Raw genomic sequence first — 23,470 nt, 5'->3', positions numbered from 1 at the left:
GCTTCCTGCCCCCACTCTGCACCCTACTCCATCGTCCAGTCTCAGGCACTGAACACTTTCAGGGTGGGGGGACATTTCTCACGCTGTTCCTTCTGCCTGGAATGACAGGGCACTGTCACGTTTCACGGTGTCCCCCAGACTGTCACGTCTTTGTCTGCTTTCTCTGAATCTTCTTCCTTCTGGAAGGTGTGTGTGTGTGTGTCTGACATCCCCAGAGCCTGCCCACAGTGGGCCTTTCGCAGGTCAGCCCTCACTCAGACTCCTCCTCGGGGCTGAGAAGGAACCTCAGGCAAAGGGATCAGATGTGAGCCTCAGAAGAGGAAGTGCTGCCTTTGCAGCTGAAGCTTCAGAGGGCAGCAGCAAGACCCTGGAGCAGGGCCAGCCTCCAGTGCCTAACCCACTTCCTGTCCTGTGCTTGGGGTGGCTCTGGGTGAGGCCACATGCCAGCGGGAAATCAGCCAGGGAGGGCCAATTCATCTCAGTTCTGGAGGCTGGAAGTCTGGGACCAGGGTTCCTCCCTGAGGCCTCCTCGGGACGCCTTCTGGCTGTGTCCTCCACGCATCTCTGATGTCTCTGTGTGGCCAAATTTCCTCCTCTTATAAGAGCACCAGATCAGGGACACCCTAACGGACTCATTTCAACTTAATTACCTCTTTAAAGATCCTATTTCCAAATACAGTCACATTCTGAGGTACTAGGGGTTAGGGCTTCACTTTGAATTTTGGGGGGTCACCATTCAGCATATTAGAGGGAGTCCTCAGAGAAGTGGGGAGGGGACAGACAAATCCAGCAGATACCCATTATAATTCCCGACCACCTATTCACACGGCCAAGAAGTCCTAGACCCCACTCCCAAAGCAGTGAGAGCTTCTAGAACCACAGACAAGAAGGGTCTCATCTGATTAAGTTTAAGAGGAAGAGGCTGTGAGAATTCTGAGAATTGCCCGAATGAAATGAGGGACCTCGGAGATATGAGCAAGTCCACAGTGACAGTAAGAGGTCCCGTGTGTAAGCACTGACTCTGCCTTTATGGTCTCTGTTACTTTCCTCATATTCTCCGTGTTTTCCTCTACCTTTTTGGGTACCTGGGGCATACTGACAACACTGTTTTTAAGGGCTTTGTCTGCTAATTCCATCATCCCTGTCACTTCTGCAACTGTTTCTCCTGATGGCTTTCTCCCCGGGCTATGGGTCATGTTTGCCTGCATCTCTGCATACCTGGTCATTTTTAGCTAGATGACAGACATTCTGAACTTTACATATGATTGGGTGCTTGGGTTTACTGTATTTTTATAAATGGGATCACACTTCACCCCAGCATGCTGTTCAGTTACTTGGGCATGGTTTCATTTTCTTAAGTTTGTTTTACAGCTTTGTCATTTACTAGAGCAGCCTTTTTTGGTGGGAGAATGCAGCCCCACTTCTGGGGTGTGGTCCTTTGGAGGGTTCTACCTGTCCTACTCTTTTTTATGGCGTCTTTCCACCTGGCTGGAGGGAACACTACTGTGTCAGCTCTGGGAATTATCCGGGGCCTGCAACTTTCTGGTGTTCTTTTGGTAGCTGGCCCACCGCGGACCCTTCACAGGTTAGCACTCACCTAGTTTCACTCCACACATGCCCAGGTCAGTATTCAGAGACTCAGGGCAGCCCTTCCGCGGATCTCTGACGATCTCTCTCTGTGGGCAGCCCCTCTTCCTGGGTCCTCTCACCTGCAAGTCCTAGCTTACAGCTGCGGCTTCTCTGAACTCCAATACCTGTCTCCACTCAGTGAGATACCAGGCTCAGCTGAGTTTCCCTTCCTGGGTTGCGGCCCAGCCACTGCCTCCAGGAAGCCAGCTGGGCAACCCACCATAGGGCTCACCTCATTCATTTCCCTTCTTTCAAGGATCACAGTCCTGCATGCCTGACGTCTGATATCTGAAAACCATTGTTTCATCTGAAACCCCTACCAGTATTAAGCTCCGCTCCTGTTCTTTCATGAAATCCTCACGACACCCTAGAAGTCCGGCTATTTTAACAGTGAGGAAACGTAGGGCTGCCAGGTAACTTTCCCCGAGTCAGGCAGCTGCCCACGTATTGGCCATGCGTCTGGCTGACTCCATGAACACTACCCTGCACTGTCTGAGAACCCCGAGGCCCAGGGGGGACCCCGAGGGCATCCAGCCTCCAGGTCAAGGTCTTGACCCCCTCAGGACTTGCAACCCAGATCCTGGGCTCCTGCACTTTCAGGAGGCCCTGCCTACTCCAGAGCTCATTTCCTCGTGTATTCCCCATGGGAAGGCCTGCTTGGTCTGCACTTACATTCAGTCACACTTGCCCACAAGGCACACAGGCGCAGCACGCAGCCGCCTCTACTGAACAACACGTTTGCTCTATGCAGCTGGTTGAGGTTTAACAAGCAGGGTCTGCCTTAATAATGTTCCCGCAGAACGCTGAGCAGTGCCCCTGGGAGGTAAGGCAGCAGCTGAGTTAGGAGAGAGAAGTCAGTCCTGGCTACAGCTTCTCAAGCTGGTTTTTAAATCTCAAGCCCTGCCTTTCCCTCACTTTGACTTTTCAAACATGTATAAAGAAAGCAGAGCGATGAAGCCCTCATTGCCCATCACCCAGACCGAACAATTTTGCTTCATCTTTATTTTTTCTTTAGTACTTGTAAGTAAATGACAAACACAGTGACAGTTCACTTCGAAACACTTCAGCATGCATCTCTAAGATATAAGGACTTTTTCTGACACAACCAGTGTAATACTACCCTAACAACATGAAGCATAATTCAAAAAAATACTTAAAATCCCCTCTTGTCCTTAACATCTTTTAGAGATGGTTTGTTAAAAGGGGTGTCCAATCAAGGACTATGCATTGCATCTGAATGTTCTATTTCTTAAGTCTTTTAAAATCTAAAACAGCTGTTTCCCATCTTCCCATTCTTTTTCAATAATACTGACTTGTTGACAGCCAGTGTCCTGTGGAAGGTCCCACCTTCTAGGTTTATCTGGCTATAGTTCTTGTGGTGTCATTTAACTTATTCTGCAATCCCCTCTATTTCCTGCCAACTAAAAGTTAGGTTGGAAGTCTTGATTATATACTTTGGTGCTGTGTGACAGTGATACTGGGACCACGTGCCTGATCATCTAATATGATGGGATCTGCCACTGGGTCAAAGGGCGGCAACTAGATGGTTCAATGCCAGACAGTGTTCCTCCGCTTTCAGGTAGCAAGCAATCTGACCACACCCCTTTCCAAAGCGTGCAAAATCCCCATATCCCTGTCCCATTCTCATCTCACCCCACTGTAGGAACATGCTTCCCCCACCCTCTGTACCTTCCGGTAGCTCCACCATCGAGATTTTGCTGAATTTACCTCCTGAGTTTGCATTGTGATCATGGAACCTTTTTTTTCAAATTAAAAAATTAAAAATTTTCAAAATTTAAACCTGTAATGTCGATTATACTTTTTTATGTCCCCATCTCAAGATTCTGCCATGTTTTGGAAGGGGTCCCTCGTCTGAACTTTAATGACTGCTCTCGGGCAGGTCACACCGGCATGCCTGGCATCCACCCAAGGCCTACACGGAGCCGGGAGGTATGGCTGAGATCTGTGGCCCAGCCATGTCAACTCAGGAGTTAAAAAGGCCAACCACCTGCAGAGCTCCTGGAACCGGAGGTGGAGCCAGTCCCGTGCTCATGCCACCACAGGGCAAGGAGCCAGGGCCACAAACTCAATTTAGAGTCGCAAGATGAGACCAGTGCGGGAGTCAGCCAGGAAAGGCTGACGAACCTTCTCAGAGCTGCGGGGACTGTGGCCACACGTACAGCTTCTCAGCCACGATGGGACCCATATCGTGACAATGGGGCCAAAACCTCATTGTGTGAAACACAGTTCACGATCTATCTGAAATTTTTAAGTTCGCTTTTAGAAATGAATACGACAGTCTTACAAAAGCACACAAATCCCGCACCACACTTACTTGTATATCCATTGGGTAACCTTTATCCGTGGGAAAGTGGCAACTATTCTAGAAAAGGTGAATCATGAGGTAGTGTCAGATGAGAACGCCAACCAGTTAGTGTCTTACCTGTGTAGCCACGCCTTCTCCTGCGGTCCTCAGAAGAGCCTGTGAAGTTGGTATGATGAGTCCTCATTTATATACAGGACTATCAGAACCCCAAGGCCTGGAAACAGAAGAATGGCCAGACACCCAAGGAGAATGGTCATGCAGCTGGCAACGGTGAAGCCAGGCCTCCCAGTTTGGCGTGACGCTCAAGCCCTTGGTCTTTCACTGCAACGTGCCATCTTCCCCACTGCGGACCTGTAAGCGCAGAACCAGCTCCAGATGGCCCCGTCCTGTTTCTAAGAAGATATTGCATTGCTTTCCAGGGACAGCAGGCCCAAACCCACAGGTCAGGCAGCTGAAGCATGCACAGAAGAGAGAACTCTGACCTCCAGCGGTACCCGGAACCAAAGGCTCACTCCCTCCCCTCCCGCCCCAGGGAACCACAGAACCCGAACATAACCGGAACTTGAACACCGTAACCCTTTCAAAAGCGAATCATCTGGTGTCAGGGAAGATCCAGTCCCGAAGCCTTTTCTGATAAACGGCCAAGTTCCGGGTCCTCCAGTGAAAACTTGCCCAGCCAGAGCTTCTGCATGTTTCCCCGAACCCCTCAAACACCCGCCCCAAACCCTGGATCCAAGAGACAGACTTGAGTGGGGCCTCCTGGGAGCTGACTCCGCATTAAAAACATCGCACTTTCCCCAAAAGCCCATGTCGAAGTATCAGCTGCCACTCACGTTGGGCAGCAAACCCTTTTTGGGCAACAGAGCCACACCCTCCAAATTGAAACTGGGCAGAAAAGATGGTAAGTACAATCCAAATTTGTTTTCCAGGTTTTCTTTGGAGAATCTGAGTTCCTAGCAAGGCCTCGAGGGCCCTTCTGCTGCAGGCTCATTTTGTGCCCCTTTCCCATTGTTCCCTGTGCTTTAGCCATACGATTCCTTGAAGGTTTGTGTTTCTCCTACTCCAGGGTCTTTCATATGCTGTTCCCTCGGCAGTTCACTTCGCTGGTTCCTGCTTCGCCTTAAAGCCTGGGCTGACCTTGTTTCCTCAGGGGATGCCCCTGGCCTAGAGTAGGTCAGGCCGCCATGTCCTTTGTCTCGGAGCACTGTACTTCTCCTGCAAGCATATTCACAGTAGCTTCTCCGTCACCGGGTCAGAATCACCAGGCCATGGTTCAGGCCTGAGCCCCCGAGGTTTCTAATTTCCACAGAGGGCGTTAAGTGTGTGTGATCAGAGCCCAGGCCCTTCCCTCCGTGGCACTTAAGTTCCTTATCAGTAAAACAAGGCCTGTAACTTCCTATGAATCTGCGCTTGATCTACCACCAATTGCCACATCACAGGTTATCCAAGCGATGGTATTCCCTTCAGCAGAGCGGGGGCCCACTTGGCCCTCCCCAGGCCGTACCGACCCCCTCCCCAGCTCTGCCACCTAGCAGTATCCCTATTCCATGGAGCCTTCCATCCTTTTTCCTTCCTTCCTCCAATCCTTGAAGGATCCCAGGCCGACTGCCGTTGTCACTGGTTCTCGGGGGCACGAGAGGGAAAAGGACAGTCAGTTAATATTCCATGAAACTAAATTTACTCCATTTAATGTGCTGCCTTCATTCTGAGGCTATTTCCTTTAACCTTTCAATTCTTTTCTGAAATTAGGGTAAAAATAAATAGGTATGTATGTTGTTTTAAGTTTTTCCTTAGAGAAATCTGAAGCCCCAATTTTTCCTGGTGTGAAAAACATGAAAGTCTGAGAACTTACCTACTGGGGTGAAGACCAAATTCCTAGGAGGCCATGCGTGCCTGCCCTAGGCCTGGCCTGAGGCTTCCTTTCTCAGCCAGCATCTCTCCCACTTCCTCTCTTCCCCCACTTCACAGATCTTGAGTCCTACTGAACTAGCAGAAGGTTAACCCAAGGAGGCTGAGCTCTCCTGCCATAGCTAGGCTTTGCCTGCCTCTCCTTCCGCCTCTTTGGGTAACCACTTATTCAACACTCCAGCCAGGGGCCATGTCCCTGTAAAGCACTTCCTGACAAGCGCGGAAGCATCTCCTCTCACCCACCTGGGGGTCCTGCCCGGTACCAAGACCAACCTATCCATCTGTTGTTACCTGACCATCACCTCCCCACCCGCTAACCTGGCTGCTTCGTGATCGTGGCACAGGCTGGCACTGGGTAGGTGCTCACTTAATGTTTATCAAATGAATGAATGAACCATGTGCTCTGGAAGGCTCCTCCCGGGTTTGCTCCGCTCCAGGACTCTCCACCAATGCGGACCTTACATCACCGGGCGGCTGTCTGAGCAAACACCCCGGAGCGGAGCAAACCGCAGGCTTCCTCCCTCCCACCCCGCCAGGGCGCACCCCTCGCCTTGTACGACGTCCAGACTCAGGGGGACTCACTGAGTCACGGAAACTCCGCTGATAATGAAAAGGGACGTCCCCGCTGGGATGCTGCTCTGGGGTGTCCCTTAGCCCTGAGCGTGGGGACAGGGTGGGGGTGCGGGTGACAGAGCTGAGTCCCCCAGGACGGGGAGCGGTCCCGAGGCCCCGGGCGGGCGGCGGTCCTGGGCCCCCCCGGGCTGGTCTGGGCGCGAGCGCATCCCTCCCGGCCGTCCCGCCTCTCGCCCGCGCTCCCGGCCTTTCCCATCCGGCCCGCGACGCTCCGCCCGCCCCGTCCCACATGACACCGCCTCCGCCGCAAACTTTTTCCTCCCCATCCTGTCGCGGCCCGAAAGGAATGGAAAATGGCGGACTAGGCGCGGAGTTTCCTGCCCGACCAGCGGCGGCGGCTGTCCCGGCGGCGCCATGACGCGCTGGGTGCCCACCAAGCGGGAGGAGAAGTACGGCGTGGGTGAGCAGCGCGCCGACCTCGCGCGGGGCCTGCCCGCCGCCGGCCACTCGCTCCAACTTCCCGGGGCGCGGGCGCGGGCGGGGGCGCCGGGAGCCTGTGGCGGCGACGCGGGCGGGACGCGGAGTGGCCGCCGCGGCGGAACGGGCGCCCCGCGCGGTCCCCCCCCCCCCGCCGCCCGGCCCGGCCGCAGCGCACCCCCTCGCCAGGCACTGCCCGCTGGGACCCCGGGCGCACGCTGTCCCCCCGCCCCCGCCAGAGCACGCGCCGGCCGGGCTGGGGACACGCGGGGACGGGGGCAGGTTGTGTCACTTCCCGGGTGGCCCCTCCGACATCCAGTTCTCGGGCGGGCGCCCCGGCGGTGGAGCCTTCCAGCCGCCCGGGCGCCCCTAAGTCCTAGGTCCCGGTCTGCCCCGGGCCAAGCCTGCAGCTGTGCTGGGCCCGGCCGGGAAGCCCGGGTCCTTGTTTTGTCCCGCCTTGCTGCTTTTAGGTGAAGTTGTGTTCGGGGTCTCGGGCTCCGGGGGACAGTTTCAAGTGGCAGGGATCAAAGAGAAGAATTGTGCTCTCCGCCAGTGGGAAGTGGCACGCGACCCGGGCGGCCGATGGGCTGCCCGCCACTTGGGGGCCCTCCCCTGGACTGTGCGGACCCTGGCAGAGGCACGGCAGGGCGCTCTGGTGTCCCCGGGCCCACGGAGGGCTTGTCGGGGAGGGCGGGACCTGTTTTGGCGGCTCCACTGCTCTTTGTCGTTTCCTGAGGAGAGTAGGGGGTGTCCGGTTGCAAGTTTACCTTTCAGACCCCAGTACACATTCCAGAGGCAGGCCGTCCTTAGTGGTAAAAGGGACCCCCAGCCGTGCCTGGCCTGCTGTCCTCCTCAGGGCATTTCCGGGCATGCCAAGGCCCCTGGGTTCCTGCCTTCTCTGTCTTGCCCACCCCATCTCCAGTCTGGCGGTGCCTGCCTTCCCCACCCTGGATCTTCCCAGTTGGTTTTCAGCCTCACTTTTCTTGGATTGGGCAACCCCAAGAACTCTGACCACCAGCCTCAGCCGGTCAGACTCTGCTTGACTTGTAAAGCCTTTTGTGACCTTGGCCTCCCCTCCCCGCCAGGCTGTCTTCCTAGGGGTCCAGACCTCCTGTCTCTGCAGTGCCCTCCCTGCTCCAGGGGTGTCTTGCCCATGCCCACCGCTGCTCTGCTTCAGTCTTGGCCCTCTGACTTTTAAGAAGTCTTGGGGGGTGGCTCCAGCCCCCAGGACTCTCTGTGACTCCAGCTGCTTATCTCTGCTAGGTGTCAGGGACATACAGTGCAGCCAGCTTGGGCAGTGGCAGGGAACAGTCCTGAGACAGTGCTAGGTCCCCCTCTCAGCTTGTTTCACACATGGGGCTGGGGTGGGGGTGGGGCTCCTTGATTCAGGACCACTGTGGCTGAGCTCCCCTCCCACTCCTGTCTTAGAGGCCATCAAGCTGAGGCTCAAACACGCACGCAGGTCAGGGGCTTCCTGACTGGGTGCTGAGTAGATAAGAAGCACCCTGTGCACCCCTGGGTGGGTTCATTCCATGGTGAGTCCTGATGGAAACGTCCCCATGAGTCTGCATCTGATGAGGGAGGGTTGGGGTGAAGGTTCTGCCTGGGCCAGCATGGCGTGTGGTGAACCTGCAGAGATGTCTACGAGGACAGCTGGGTACAGACACTCCTCCTCCAGAGAGACTGAGGAGGAGATGGACGGGGAGGGGTGCGTGGGGAGGGACTTCTCTTTGGGGCGCATCACTATCAGACACCTTGATACCCTTCCTTAGCTCTCAGGCTGGCCTGCAGGGTGTCACTGAGGATGCCGCACGTGTGGACAGCTGTAGAATGGCTTGAATGTCATGTCCAGAGAAGACCAAGGGGGAAGGTTTGCAGATGGAGAAAGCAGGGTGTCCTCCTGGGGGAGGCAGCTGTGGGCTAGAACACAGCTGTGCTCCTCCGTGTTAAGTCACATGCCTTCCAGAAGCTCTGCTAGCACTCACTGCGGTGACTTGAACATCGCAGCTTTGGTCTTAAGAAAACTCCATGTTGGCAAGTTTCCAAAGAAAAGCGACCAGGAAGGTTTTTCCAGGCAATTCTAGGAAGGGTGTAAATGGCTGCCAGGTAGAGGAGAGAGCAGGCTGGTGTGCTTAATTTTTCCAGGTGGGGATGAGACCGCTGAACTGGGTGGAAGTGACAAGACAGTACAACTCCCTCAGCATCCCAAGCAGCTTTAAATACCTAGAACCCCCTGCTAGGAGCGGCCACAGGCCTGGAACTCCAGTTTGGGGCAGAGGATGGCAGAGGATGGCAGAGGGTGGCGGGATGCGGGCTTGTGGCCTCTGCCCTAGAGGCTTCCACTGGGTCTCCCGGGTGCTGAATGGGAGGTGTGAGTGTGGGGTGCGGGGGTTCAGTCCCATTTGCTGACTGGCCATTTCAGCCTGAGGGAAAATTACTGGAGGTCCCCCTTCCCGACCACTGTTTTTGAGGAGCCTAAGAGCAGAGCTGCATTTCTCTAGAAGGGCTCCCGTGGTTCCACTCTGGCCACTGGCTTGGCCGATGAATGAATCACGAGGGGAAAGAAAATGATAAAACTCCATCTCATTTGGAAACATGAATCACAGCTCATTGTTTGTGAGCTTGGAAGCGGTTAGAAGCATTGTCTGTAAATGACACACTTCAGTTATTTATTTATTTTGTAAAATTGGGAAAGGCGTAAACAGCAAGGGCAGGAAATGCTGGTTCCCCCCACCCCCAATCATTCCCGTGGGGGTTGCCCATTAAATTTGCCAGCCTTTAATTTACCCCCCTGGACTTGAGTTTGGAGGGTCAGTGTTTACAGATCTGGCTGACTACCGTGAGCATGAACTTGGACCTAGTCGTCATACCAAGAGCTTGGGGCGGATGAACTTTTCCATCAGCCCCCCCCCCCCGCCTCCCCAACTAGGCAGAGTCTCCCGTTCCAACACGAATGAAGTTGGTGTTCATACAGATCCTGGCCCTAAGATTAGGTAGAAAGCTGCGTGCGGCATGTTCTCCAGTCACACCTGAGGCTGGTGTTACAGGCAGCATAATGCCCCCCACCCCAACACACGTCCATACTCTAATCCCCAGAACCGCGGAAAATGACATATGACATGGCAGAGGGCCTTTGAGATGTGATTAAGGTCACGAACCTGGATGGAGAGATGACCCTGCATTGTCCACACGGGCCCAGAAACCAGAGGACTGTGTCTGGCCGGTCACCGAAGACGGACTCAGGAACAGAGTCACAGGGCTGGTGGCCCTGAGGTTTAGGGCCCACTTGTAAGGACCGCGGGGAGGCCCCAGGGGCTAAGGTGGCCTCCAGCGACTGCCAGCCAGGAATCAGGTGCCTCAGTCGTACAGTCACAGCTGGATTCTGCCAACACCCCGGATGAGCCTGGGAGCCATTCATCCCAGAGCTTCTGTAGCAGCCCAGCCTGCTAACACCTTGACTTTGAGACCCAGAGCCACTGCTGTCTGACCTGGAGCACTGTGAGATCCTAAATGTGGGCGGTTTGGAGCTGCTCAGGGTGTGCTAGTCTGTCAGGGCAGCGATGGAGAACTAATGGGCTGTGTGGAGAGCAGCTTGGGGGGACAGGAAGGTTCTTTTTCTAGCGCTGAGCCTTGTTAGGAAGCTGTCTGAGCCCCTAGGGAACCCAAGTATGCACTGCACTCTGGCTGCACCCACCCAGAGCTCGGAGTTGGCCCCGCAGACACCTTGAAGTCTCGTTCATTAAGTGACCCGTGAGCAAATGACTCACGCTTTCTTAGCCTCAGTTTCCTGCTCTGGAAAGCAGAGCTAAGCCTGCCCACTGCAGAAGCCAGTGAGGGTTCATTGAGACAGTGCAGACAGAGCGCGGGGCGCTGCTGAGAAGCCACGCTCTCGGGGTGTTGCTTTATCAATTATTTACTAAAGCCCAGTTTGGAAAGGTAGCAACAAGTCATTTTCTGCTAGGACTTAACAGTCATGGTTGTGGAAAGAATGCTTTTCTTCAAAAGTTGGTCTCTTAATGGTGTGTTTTGCCCCTGTACTGGGGGGAAGTGACATTTGCTGGGTGTGGGGAGCATGACTTGTGTGTATTCAGAGTAGCTCTGAGTGACACTTGCTAGGAATAGTGTAATATCCAAATAAATTTGGAAGTGTGGGAATTGCAGAGAGATCTCTTTTGTTATCCAGAGTAGCAAGCAAGTTGCAATGTCAGGGAAGACAATTAGATTTGATCGTAAGTAAATAGAAATGCAGACATTTTCCTTCACTGGAGTTGCAGGAAAACCAAATTAGGGCATATTATAGTTCTACAAACCTGGTTTTACTTTGGAAATATTATATACATTTTAAATTTATTGTTGTGCCAGTGTTTGCCTAGAATATCAGACATCTTAGCAGGATTGTCTTAGGGTGTGAGAGTAGTTCTTCCTCTTGTTTTCTGTGACCACTGACGATTCAGAGAGTAAAAACCCAGAGAAAGAAAACGGCCGTCCTTAGTCTTTCGCGGGGTCCATCAGAGAGTCACAGTACCCACGGACATGTGCACACTCTTTCTTTCCTTTCTTCCTTCCTTCCTTCTTTCCTTCTTTCCTTCCTTCCTCCTTCCCTCCATCCCTTCCTCCCTCCTTTCCTTCCCTCTTTCCTCCTTCCTTCCCTCTCCTTCTTTCTCTTTTTTCATTAAACTTTGTATTTTCAGATAATTATAGATGCGTGTACTTGTAAGAAACACTACAGAGAGATTCCATGTGCCCATTACCCATTTCCCCAAGGTTATATCTTGTGCAATACAGTATTCTCTCAGAACCAGGGTGTGATATCCATACAGTCAGCTGCTGTGAACCTCCGTGTACAGGTTTTTGTGTGAATGTTAAGCCTTCATTTGCTGGGATCAATGCCCATGAGTGGAACTGCTGAGTTGTATGGTCGTTGCCTACAACTTTAGCTTTCTAAGAAACTGCCAAACTTTTCCAGAGCTGTACCGTTTCCCATTCCCAGCAGCCATGTATATGTGATCTGCTTCTCTGTGACATTCTCGCCAGCATTCGTTGTCGTTGCCCTGCTGTCTGTTTCAGCAGCAGTGTGTCATTGTGGGTTGGATTTTCATTTCCCTGATTACAGTCCATCCTTGAGCTGGGCTGACCCAAGGAAGCCAGACAGCCTTATGGGTAGAATTGCCTCCCCCTCTCCCTTCTCTTATCTCTCCTTCTCCCCCTGCGGTGCCTAGTCCTGCCTTCTCTGGTATTGAGCAATGCTTTTCTTTGATGTAGGGGCATGTGTAAACACGTCCCCTTGGTTTAGGGGCACGTGTAATCACATCCCCTAGGGGTATGTGTAAACCTGGAATCCCGCAGGGCAGGTGCCAGATGCCTTCTAACTGGGACTAAGTTCCTCTTTCTGCTCATTTCTATCTATCTACCTATTTCTATCTACCTACCTAACTATCCTATCACTGACACTGGATGAGGGGAGCCCATCCTTATGACCTCACCTTAATCACTTCTCTGAGGACCCTTTCTCCAAATACCGTCACATTCTGAGGTACTGGGTTAGAACTTCAGTGTTTGAATTGGGGGAGGGGGGCACAAGTTAGCCCACAACATTATGATTATCAGGACATGAGACTTTTCTTCTGAATTTTCACTTTCTTCCATGGCCCCACCTGGGTGATTTTTTTTGGTGAGGTTGCCGGTCCCCAGTGCTTCGGGGACACCTGAGCAGTGAGAGGTGGCTGCTCACAGTGTAAGCCTCCCTCCCTTCACAAGGCTCATGGAATCTGACTTAAGGACTCTCATTGGTTTGTGTGTTGAAACCTGGGCACTCCTTGTAGTCAGACAGGACAACACCGGCAGGTAGCTGGAGACGAGGAGGGAAGCTGTGCTGTTTTGTAAGTGTGGTCACTCACCTTGCGAGCTCGCCAGGGGAAGGCCCCTCCCCAGGGCGGTCTTTCCAGCTGCCCCCTCACCCCCCACCTCCCCGCTCTCCTGAGGTGGCTCCTGGGAGACTAAGACATCCTGCAAGGGTTGATTTCCAGTTTCTCTGCGTTTCTGTTTTTGAGTGTGAGTGGAGTGGCCAGGCTCACTGTGGTCCTGGAACCCCAGCCCCCCGGTGATGGCAGGAGGCCTTTGGTGCTGATATCGCATACTCGCTGTTGGCCCAGCGCACGACTCCAGGGGTTGCCCTTCACTGTGCAGACCATGAGGCTGGCGCCTCCAAGCCGGTGACACCACGCACAGCCCGCAGTGGCCCTGGGCAGTCATGGGAGCGCCGTAATTTCAGTAGCTAAGGGGGCAGGGGAGGGTGTTGGCTTGTGACAAATGGATGACAGGTGCTTCTTGATTACCTATAAGCACCCATTTGGCAGCAGGGCATTCTGCAGTCATCTACTTACGTGGGGTGCTGAATGTCAAAAGGCAGATGGTTTCATCCTAGACAGATGTCTATCAGCTTGTTAAATTTTCATCGTGGTGCCTTGGGGAGAAAAGGGTGTTTTCTCTCAGCATACGGTTTGTGCCAGAAGATCACAGGTTTGGGGGCCTGAGGTCCCTCTTCGAATTTCAGCTCCATCTCCTACTAGCCAGGTGACCCTGGGTGAGTTGTTTCCCTTAGGCTTCTCCTTTGTAAGACTGGTGATAACAACTCACCTTGTTGGGCAGTTCTGGGGAAAAAGGGAGGTCACCCAGCACACAGCTGGCCCCGTCTGTGCTTGATAAATGTTCGTTTCATTCTTTACTGATTGGAAGGAGAAGACTGGTGCTGCCTCAGACTGACTCTCTAATTGGCAGGCTCTCCCAGCCCCCATCTGACTCCCAGGTTGCAGCAGCACCCGCTGGCCCCATCGCTTTGGCAGCCCTGCTGCTGAGAGGCGAGGGTCGATGGTGGCGGAGATGTTTAGTGGATTCCCTGGAACTTAATGTCCCTCTGAGGTTGGCGTCCTGGCAGGGCCAGGTGAAGGCAGATCTCTGAAGCTTCCGTGGACAATCAAGCCTCTCGTCAGAACTGTCACTCGGGTCTTTCTCTCTCCCGGTGCCATTGGTTGGTACAGTTGCCATTTGCTGCTGCTTTTCCTCAGGAGCGTGATCCCAAATGTACATGCGTCCTGAGCGATTTTGTTTAACTTCCTTGGATGCGTTAGGCCCATTGCATACGCACACCTACGTGTCGTGATTTCCTTTCTGCGTTAGGCTTGGCTGGGAGGTGGTGCCCGTCGGCTCGCATTCCTTTGCCCAGAGCTCGTTGCCCGTCCGGACCTAATGGCACGTGGGGCTCGGAGGGGGCGCCTGGTGTGCGCAGCACAGACTGGAAGGAGGCTGTGCGTTTCCTCCACGTGCTCGGTCATCTCACTTCCCACTGATCAGGAGAGTAACGAGGGACCCTTAGCGCCGTAGGCTCTGAGAGCGGGGAGGGGCTGCAAGGTCTCACACCTGGTTGTCCCTGAGAGTCACCTGGCAGAACAGGTGTCCAGAGTCCTGCAAAGCCGCGGCACGGTGTGGCTGAGGACAGACGCGGCTCTTTTTCCTCTCTCCTGCCTTAGCTTGTGCGTGTTCTGCTCCTTAGGTCCTACGGCTTCACGTGTTCTCCGTGTACCTAACCCACAGGGGTGCTCCTGGGGGCGGTGAGCGTAAGGAAAACTGCTTTCTAAGTGACTCATCTTCCTATTCGTCTGGCACTTCCGATTCTGTCATCCTAAAATGTTCATGGCACCTCCAGACCCCTTCCCTGTATCTGTTGAATGCTTTGGGTTGCAGAAGGTGGTGTACTAAAGGCAGGCCCGAGTGCGACACTTCCTGGCACCTCGTGTGCCCTCCGGGCCTCAGGCCCTTCACCTGGGAGAGGGGACAGTAATAGTGCTTCGCCTGCACTGTGCCCGGAGCAGTTGGCCAGATAGTGAGTGTGGACCAGCTTGCGGAAGGAGACAGCACTGCTCAACGTGACACTATTAATGCTTACTTAGCTTGGCGATGTTAGCTTGTTAGGGAAAAACCATGTCCTTTATGGTGATGCTTTGGATCACTTTTGAATTGGAAAGGGGCAGCGTGCACTTGTGAGCGTTACTTTTCCTAAGGTTTTGCAATTTTTATTTTATTTGTCACTAGGCAAGTTGTCTAGTAATTGATTAATACTGTGAGCGGATGAGAATTCTGCATAAGCAGCTGACCTGGGCAGCTGAACCACCAGTAGAGATGAATGGTGGCGAAGGTGGTACGTGTGTCCCAGCCTGAGGGACACATGCAACTGTCATAAGCAGCAGAGAAATTAGAGACAACAGAAAACTGCCTTCAGAGAACCCCTGCCCTTTCCCCTCCGCCTCCCTTTCTTCCGGTTTGCTCCCAGTTTTTCCTTTAGACACTGGGGATCCAGAGCCACTCTCATGGGGCTTATATTCTGGTACAAGGTCAGCAGTCTATTATCTGCAGTTCTTGGAGCTAGTGGTCTTTCAGAATTCAGGTTTGTCACAGTGTGGAGAGAAAGTTGGTACCTGTGCAGGCGGGTCACGCGCCCAGCGCCCCTCAGCAGGTGGGCAGCACCCGGCAGTCAGACACGTGGCCCATCCACAGCGTGAGGGCAATGACCTATAATTAGCCTTATCTCCACTGAGGCTCGCTTTTCGCTTTCAAACTCTACAGTTTTCAGGGGGTGTGGATCTGTTTGATTGTCTATTTGGTTTTTTTCATGGCTAAACTGTTAGGTTTTGATCTAAGTTCTCAGACGGTGGCTGACGGGATTGGCAACCCTTTACAATGGCCTTCCTGGCCTCAATTCCTGCTCCGCTCCTGTCCGCCTGGCTGGTCCCAGGTCCCGCTCTTTGATTTCCTCCCTCCTACCTTTGCTTGTTAGGGATTGTGCCTCCTCCCACCTCCCCAGGATTGCAGGCGTGGGCCTCCTGACCCCTTCTGGAAGAGACTGTCCCTTTTTTGTAATCCTGGGCTGGGGGGACAAGTGTGTGTAAGGGCTGAGGGCTCAGAAAGAATGGCCCTGAGTCCCCAGGGCCTGGAAGTGTTGAGGCAGAAGAGGGGGCAGGGTGGGGAGAGGAGTAGAGAGAGCATGGGTGGGGGGGCAAGCATGGTCCAGGGACAGGAGGGAGTCAGGATTGAGGAGACCTGGGGTCCCCCAGAACTCATAGTGCTGTGGGTCCCCTTCTTCATTTCTTTAACCAGAATGCCCTCAGCAGACTGGGCTGATGGAGCTGTGTGGCCCAGGGATGAGCTGTTCAGTGGGCGTAGCAAGGGCCCTGGAGCAGCTGGCCCTGAATGTGGAGGAGGGGCCCAGCTCTGCCCAGTGGTAGCTGGCACTGCCCGGGAAGTGACCTGTCTGAGGCCCAGGGCATTGTCCCTGCGAATATTCAGTGCCTTCACTACCAAGAAGTTACTCCCAGTGGAGGCTGCCCGGTCACAGCCCGGACTGTGATGGCCAGGTTGGCCTGGGCGGCAGGGTCTGACCTGCTTCCTGTTGACATTCTGGATTGGGTGCCTTTCTGTGGCGCAGGGCTGTCCTGTGAATTGTGCACTGGATCCCAATAGCAAGCCCTTCCCTCAGTTGTGAACACCCCAAATAGCTCCAGACCGTGCCGCGTGTCCCTGGGGGCAAGAGGGCTCCCGTGGGGAACCACTGACGAAGTGCTGGGAGTGGCACCAAGGTCGCCCTCGACACCCCACAGCCTGTGCTCACAGTGCTGCTGCCTTATTACTAGAAGCAGAGTCTTTCCTGCATATCTGGGAAGAAGAGTTAGAAACCTGCAGGACCTGATTTCTGCTGGGTGTGTTTGAGCAAGAGGATTAGAAGGAAGCAACAAGGAAGCCTGGGGGGTGGGGATGGGGGTGGGGGTGTTTTGGGCCAGGTGTCCATGCTGCCTGGAGAGGGTCAGGAGCCAGCTGTGTTTCTGGCTGTGTTTCTTCTCCTTTCTGAGAGACAGATGGCAGTTTTGAGGTTAGGTCCTAGGAAGGATGCGGAGAGGACCAGGGGAATTATGGGCCATCCCCAGCCGGTGTGTTGTCTGAGGAATACCGTTCAGGCTGCTGTGACACCGGCATACATACAGGAAATCAAGCATTCACTCTCAGAGTTTTATTTGCTGGCACAAAGGCACTTATCAAGCCTGCTTTTTTTTCCTTTCTAAAATAATAACTTATTTTCTTTAACATAATAGACTTTACCAGGGGCAAATAATGATTTAGTGGGAGGGAAATGTGATGATTTTTCTTCCAAATTGCTGTGCTTCTATTAACTTCACAAGATTTATTTTCAAGTCCTTCTAACATCATGTGTGTTCTGTGCCCATTTTTCAAAGGCAGGAATGCGTCGTGGTCCTCCAGGCACGATGGCCAGGCTGCCAAGTTTCCTCAGATTGGTTTTTTTTGGGGGGTTGGAGAAGCCAAGGGGAGGGCGAGGTGGGCATGGGGCCGCCCACGTGCACGAGGGAAGGGACTCAGTGCAGCTGAGCTCAGTGATGTTGGGTGGCATTTTCATAGCCGGGCTCTGAGGCACTCACCCCCGTGGGTTCTGGAAGGCCTTGGCATATGCTTTTCTGTCTGTCTGGAAATAGCCTTTATTTACCTCCCCCCCATCTAACTTTGCTGGGCTCAGCTCAACTTGTAAACCTTTCTTGACTCACCTAGGCCGAATGAGGGGACCTTCTGCATGCTGCTCTGTGCAAATCCATGACACGCCTGCACGCCAGTCTCGGGGTGTGGGGGGTGCACTCCTTACGCACGTCCCCGCTGGACAGAGGGCCCTGAGGACAGGGCTGGGTTGTGTTCTTTTCTGTACTCCCTGGCCTGCCTTGTGGATGAAGGAGATGGGACGGAGAGATTCTGTCTCAGCAAAGTGTCAGGAGTTCTATTGCTGGGGAGTCACCTCCCTGGATGGGTGACCCTCCCAGGACATGTGGTGGAGTCAGCTCAGGAATCCAGTGGGTGATTGGGTTCCGCGGCCTTAAAGCTCCCCACCCCGACTGTGGGAGGCTTCCTAAAAAGGGGCTCTGTCCCGAACTAGCAGATGCCTGGTCGGTCCCATGCTGCGTACGCATTTGGTGATGCTGGCGGGTCAGGTGGTTCAACCAAACAGTGTCATTCAGTGGTCCTCAGATCACCTGGCGTCATCAGCACTTCTGTGACTTTACTGTCCCTAGAACCCCCCAACACCCCCTCCGTTTAATACTGATACAAGACTACTTCTCAAGTCCCCTTTTAATGTCATGTTCCAACAACGTGTTTCCTTAGTGCAGTCGTTTGTGTAGTTGACTGCAGAGGCTGGACCAGCAGGAGAGAGAGGAGAGCGGGGTTTGAGAAGGGAGTGGGGTGAGTCCTGGCTCCAGCTGTTGGCCGTTGAGGGACCCCAGTGCACTGGGCTCTGAACAGCTGGCAGGGCCGCCAGTCGTCTAAAAGGATGGTCTTGCCGCCATTCTTTCCTGCCCCCGAACGTGCTGATGGAAAGTCAGTGAAATCGAAGTCGATCATCCTCATATGTGTGGAAGTACTTTGTAAAGCGTTGAACAGCTAAAAGGAACAGTAACACATGTCTGCTTTGTAGAAGGTCTTGTTTCTGTTGAGGTCCAATAACAAATACTTTAGGCTTTACAGGCCAGGAGGCAAAATTGAGGGTCCCATGCAGGTATGTATATAACCATTAAAAAAATGGAACCATTAAAAAATGTAACAACTGGAAAACTGGCATTTCCTCAAAAAGTTGATCAGAGAAATGCCATGTGCCCCAGCAATTCCACTCCTAGGTCTATATACCAAAGGACCGAAGTCGAGCCTGCACAGGCACTGGTACTTGGATGCTATCGCGTTACTATTCACAGTACCCAAAGAGGGACACTGTTTAAATGTCCATCAGTGGATGACGGCATGAACAAAATGGGGCGTGCCCACACAGTGGAATATTATTCCGCCCTGAAAATGAACGAGGCACCCACACCACAACAACCTGGATAAACCAGGAGAACATTCTGTCAGTGACAGAAGCCAGACCCAGGAGAACGTGGACGTTAGAGTTCTCTTTGTGTGAAGTGCCCAGAAGAGGCAAATCCACAGACGCAGAAAACAGCTTAGCAGTTGCCATGGGCTGGGGGAAAGGGGTGGGGAGTGACTTCTCAGCGGATGTGGGCTTTCCTTTGGGGGTGACGAAAATAGAACTAGATAGAGTTCATGGCTGTGAATATACGAAATGCAACTGAATCATACATTTTAAAATCATTGTTTGTTATGTGAGTTTTATCTCAATTTTAAAAAGTTAGTGGAAACCTTCCTTAGCTCATGGGCAGTACAAAAACAGGCTGTGTCTGCGTTTGCCTGTGGGTCATAGTTTGTGGGCCCCTGGCTTAGAGTCTTAGGACCTTTGAACTTTAAAGCAATGACTGTTACTTCTGTAATAACATTAGGTGCTAATTATGAAAAGATGCAAACAGTATGGAAAGTAGAAAGATGTAAATAATCTCCCAGGCTTTCTCCAAATAAGGGACCATTCAGAAATAACCTGTGCGTGGAGCGTGGAGAATTGGGGGATTCGTAGACCCTGAAAGTTTCAGCTCTGGAATCGGGCTCAGGGTGCAGCTGAGCTGGGACCAAGAGGCACTTGAAATGTGTGGGGTGAGGTGGGACAATGAAAGGTCGAAAAAAAGAAAGTGATTTAACACAAATCCACTTCTTTGGGATTCCTGCCCCTTCAACCATGTCACCTCCAGTTGAATAGAACATAAAATCTCCATTTCGCACTTTTTATCTAACCAGCAGTTACCAGTGGGGACCAAACGCCCGTCAAGGGCTCTAAAACATTTGTCTGCACGATTTCTCTCTTTGATCTCCTGATTTATGGGAAAGCGCTTAAAGGTGGGATTAATGTGGAGTGGGCCTTCAGAGTGAAGAATCTAAGTCCCTGGAAATGAAGGATCGGATGGAAGTTTTTCGCAAGGACAAAGTGTTGATAATTGTGGCATAAGCAGCATTGCATTAGTACTTCCAGGTTGAAAGGCCGTAGTTTGTGTAACCACGTTCTGCTGCTTACGTGCCAACGGGCACAGCAGTTCTGCAGACTCTCAATGTGTCATCCTCCAACAGTGTTTGGACCAGGTGATAAAATTTTCACTGGGCTTCGCCTTTATCACTGACCTAGTAATGATTCATCTCATGGCTGGGAGTGCATCTCTAGCCTGAAGAAACAGAAGCGTGCCTTTGAGTCTTGTTTTCAGTTTTTATTAATATTTCTTGTTTTATACAGCCTGCCTGCTGGGCAGTGGGCCTGATTTGCCCTCTGCTTCTGTTCAAAAATACTTTGAATGACGTGTACACACACACACACACACACACACACACACACACACGCTGACTTAGAGCCGGGTGGAACCCTGGCACCACCTAGTCCAGCGTCTTCTCTTGACCCATCAGATGTCTGATGCCTTTTCTGACCACGCGGGATTCATGGATACGTTTCGACACACACATTGCTGACTGTGTTGTGAGCCCCCACATAGGCAGTCACTCATTGTGGTGGCCCTAATAGGAGAGCTAGGGCGGGACTGCGTTGGAGATGCAGGTGAAAAGCTGCTTTGGGGAGCAGACCGTCTGGAAGGAGGGATGCGTGACCTTTTCGTGGCTCCTTCTGGACCTGTGCTTCTGCGCCTTGTCCTCGGTCTCCGTTCAGCGAGGAAAAGGATGCTTAGAGGGGTCGCGTTCCTCCATCTGTTGTGTCATCTTTTTAGAAAAATGTCCGGAGACTGAGGTGGTGACAAATGTGCTAGGTATGTGATACTGTTAGTAGATTTTGGTCTCTTTGGACAACTTTTCTGTTTCAGTTTGGATTTCACGTGGTTTGTTGACCAGAACTTGAGGTGAACAGGAAAGTGCTTAATTAACTGCCATCCCTCCAAGGGGTCAGCTACTGACAAGGACGTTGGCGATTCTCCTGGCTCCTCCCGTTTCCGAGGAGATGATCTCTCTCTTTCCCTCCAGAGATCGTCTCTGAGTCATTTCCTTCCTGCCTTCCTGCATTTGTCCGTTGGCGTGGAGTCAGAGATGCCTACATAGCAGGCACCCTTCTAGGTGCTGGGATTCAGTGGAGAACCAAGGCTGAGCTCACGTGTGCCCTCAGGTCGCCACCTGTCGAGTGGGAGAGACGGACTTGGGACCAGGCCGCTCTGATGCCCAGAGCGAGTACTCTCTTAGGGGGAGGGCACCTGCTATGGAGGTGCGGGGCCCCTACGCGGCGTTGCCAGTCTGGGGGTGCTGCCGGGAGCAAGTATTGTTCATATAGAGATCCGGGGGCCTCAGGAGACCCCCAAGAGGAGGAGAGGGGACGAGGATTCTCAGCAGAGGGAACTGCGCATCGAGGCTTGGAGGGGAGATGAGTGGCTTGTTGGCGAACCTGAAAGAATGCACATGAGTGCAGCGAAGACATCCCTGGGTTCTGAATCTAAAACCTGAGTGAGGTGGAGGACGCCCCGGTGGGATGCAGGGGCCTGAGAGGAGTGGGAGAGCCACGCCATCGCCCTGCCGGCGGCTCTGGGGCGGCCTCAGCCTGGCTTTCAGTGATGAGTGGTGCCGGGCTGTGTCCTGGGCTGATGGCTGGGCTCTGCCCCCCGGGGCCTCAGCAGAGCGCTCAGCCTGACTTGTAAACTTGCTCGGCATGATTAAGTCTCCAACTCCCAATTTACCAGAAAATAAGGAGAAACGGGCTTCCTTTGTTCCATTTGTAAGCATTACTTTGCACAGTTGCCACACAGCCGGGATTGCCCTGAGCCAGAGGGTTGATCTATTGAGTCTAGACTGGTATTACGGTTAAGTATTTAATCAGGTCACTTTCAGAAGCGTGGCTGTGGGCATTTCATCTCTCGAGGCATTTCCATACGTCTTGTTCGAGGATGGTGTCTCTGTTGGAAAGACTGCAGGGAAGAAAACGTGCTAACCGTGAAGAAAGCCGAAGTGTTAATTTCCCCCGTTGTCTGGGGAGGCCGAGGGACCCGGAGTTTCCAGCGACCGTACATCTCTCTGACACACATGAAAACCACGCACAGTTATTTGCGTCGGAATTGATTCTTCAACTCGTTGTCAGGTCCTCTTATGGGCCTTGATCCCAGAGGGTTAAAAGATGGTTGCACTGAGTTGGGGGGGAACCCTGGCCATACCCCTTGCAGGTTGCGTGCTATTGAGAACTAATTTCTCCCTCTGTGCTGTGGTTTACTCATCCGTAGCCCAGGGACAATACCAGTTGCCACCCCTTTGTGCTGTTAAGGGATTCAAAGTTAACCCCCGGTCATGCAGTTCCCTATTGGACTTGTTCTCAAGAGTCTGGTGGGGAAAAGGACCATCCAGGGTGACCGTGCTCAGGGAGGGGGGTGCCACGTGTTTGTTCCTGGTCCGAGAAGCGGTCTTGGCTCAGTCGTGGGTAGTGGGCTGTTTGGGGGGCTTCCCTGAAGGGCTTCGGAGGGGTCTGGAGGGCGCCAAGGACAGGAGGGAAAGCAGACAGGCACCTGATGCGGAGGAGTTGTGGTGGCTCAGCCCGGGCTGCAGTGTGGGAGGCCGGGAGGGGACTTTGGCCGGCCTAGGGCTTGCCCGCCAGGGCAGGGACCATCCAGGGTGACAGAGCTTGCTGGCCAGGGCAGGGACCAGAAGCCAGGCGGTGAGTGTGGGAGGCGACAGGAGCACTTTCGAGTACATTTGTAAGTATGTGAATCAGTCGCACGACTTACAGAAAAAGTACTGTACTGAGTGAGATCCACATACACACAGTGAAGCATTATCCAGGGAATGGTTCGGTGGCCTTTCGTGCATTTGGTGTTGGGCCACCACCACCTCTGTCTGTTTCCAAAGCATTTCCATCACTCCAAAGTAAGAGTCCCTCAAGCACGGTCTCCCCGGGCCCCCCTCCCCCGAGGCCCTGGCAACCGCCACTCTGTGCTGTCTCCATGGATGTGTCTTCTCTGGACAGTTCATGGGAACGCATCAGACAGTATGTGGCCGTTGTCGTCTGGCTTCTCTCCCTGAGCACCATTTTCTGAGGTTCACCCGCATGGTAGCCGTGCCAGGGCGTCATCTCTTGTGGCCAAATAATGTTTCCTTATGTGCATGAGGATATCACAGCTGGTTCATCCGTTCCTCTATTGAGGGGCATTTGGGTTTCCACCGCTGGGTATCGCGACTCATGCTGCTATGGACGTTCATGGACGAGTATTTGTTTGAACACCTGTTTTCCAGTCTTCTGGGTCGAGACACCCACTTTGAGTGGAATTGCGGGGCCATATGGTAGATCTATGTTTGATTTACTTGTGCGATTCTTAGACATAACAGTGAACGCTTGGTGAGCAGTCAAGACGGATCTCCCCTGCCGGGGTGTGATGCCCGCATCACAGAGTCGCGGACAGGGTCCCCAGCTCAGTTTTGGAGTTCGGAGGTCTCCCCACACTCCCCACCCAGTGAGGGCTCTGTGGCTCACTGGAGCCCCAAAGTGTGTGGGGTGGGCCAGGAGCCCTGCTCTCTCTGCTGTCCTGGGAGCCATAGGCTCTGATAAGCAGGGAAGGGTGGGGCTGGTGGTGGGTCCCGGTACTTCACGGTGGGGAAATTACATGGGAG

General features: G+C 53.3%; 1 protein-coding gene across 2 annotated transcripts in view; it reads left to right on the top strand.

Annotated features, from left to right (window-relative positions):
* The first annotated feature begins 6,717 nt into the window (after positions 1-6,717).
* Positions 6,718-23,470, top strand: part of DOCK1 (dedicator of cytokinesis 1) — a 453,094-nt gene continuing 436,341 nt past the window's right edge. The window contains exon 1 of one of the 2 annotated variants that reach the window (XM_081074113.1): positions 6,718-6,896. In XM_081074113.1, the coding sequence (XP_080930239.1) occupies positions 6,851-6,896 (46 nt within the window). In that variant the 5' untranslated portion in view covers positions 6,718-6,850. The remainder of the gene's footprint in view (positions 6,897-23,470) is intronic. The other variant, XM_081074112.1, reaches the window with a different exon arrangement.

This window comes from Rhinolophus hipposideros (assembly GCF_964194185.1).
Source record: "Rhinolophus hipposideros genome assembly, chromosome: 15".
NCBI lineage: Eukaryota > Metazoa > Chordata > Mammalia > Chiroptera > Rhinolophidae > Rhinolophus > Rhinolophus hipposideros.
This window is presented reverse-complemented; position numbering and strand designations above follow the sequence as displayed.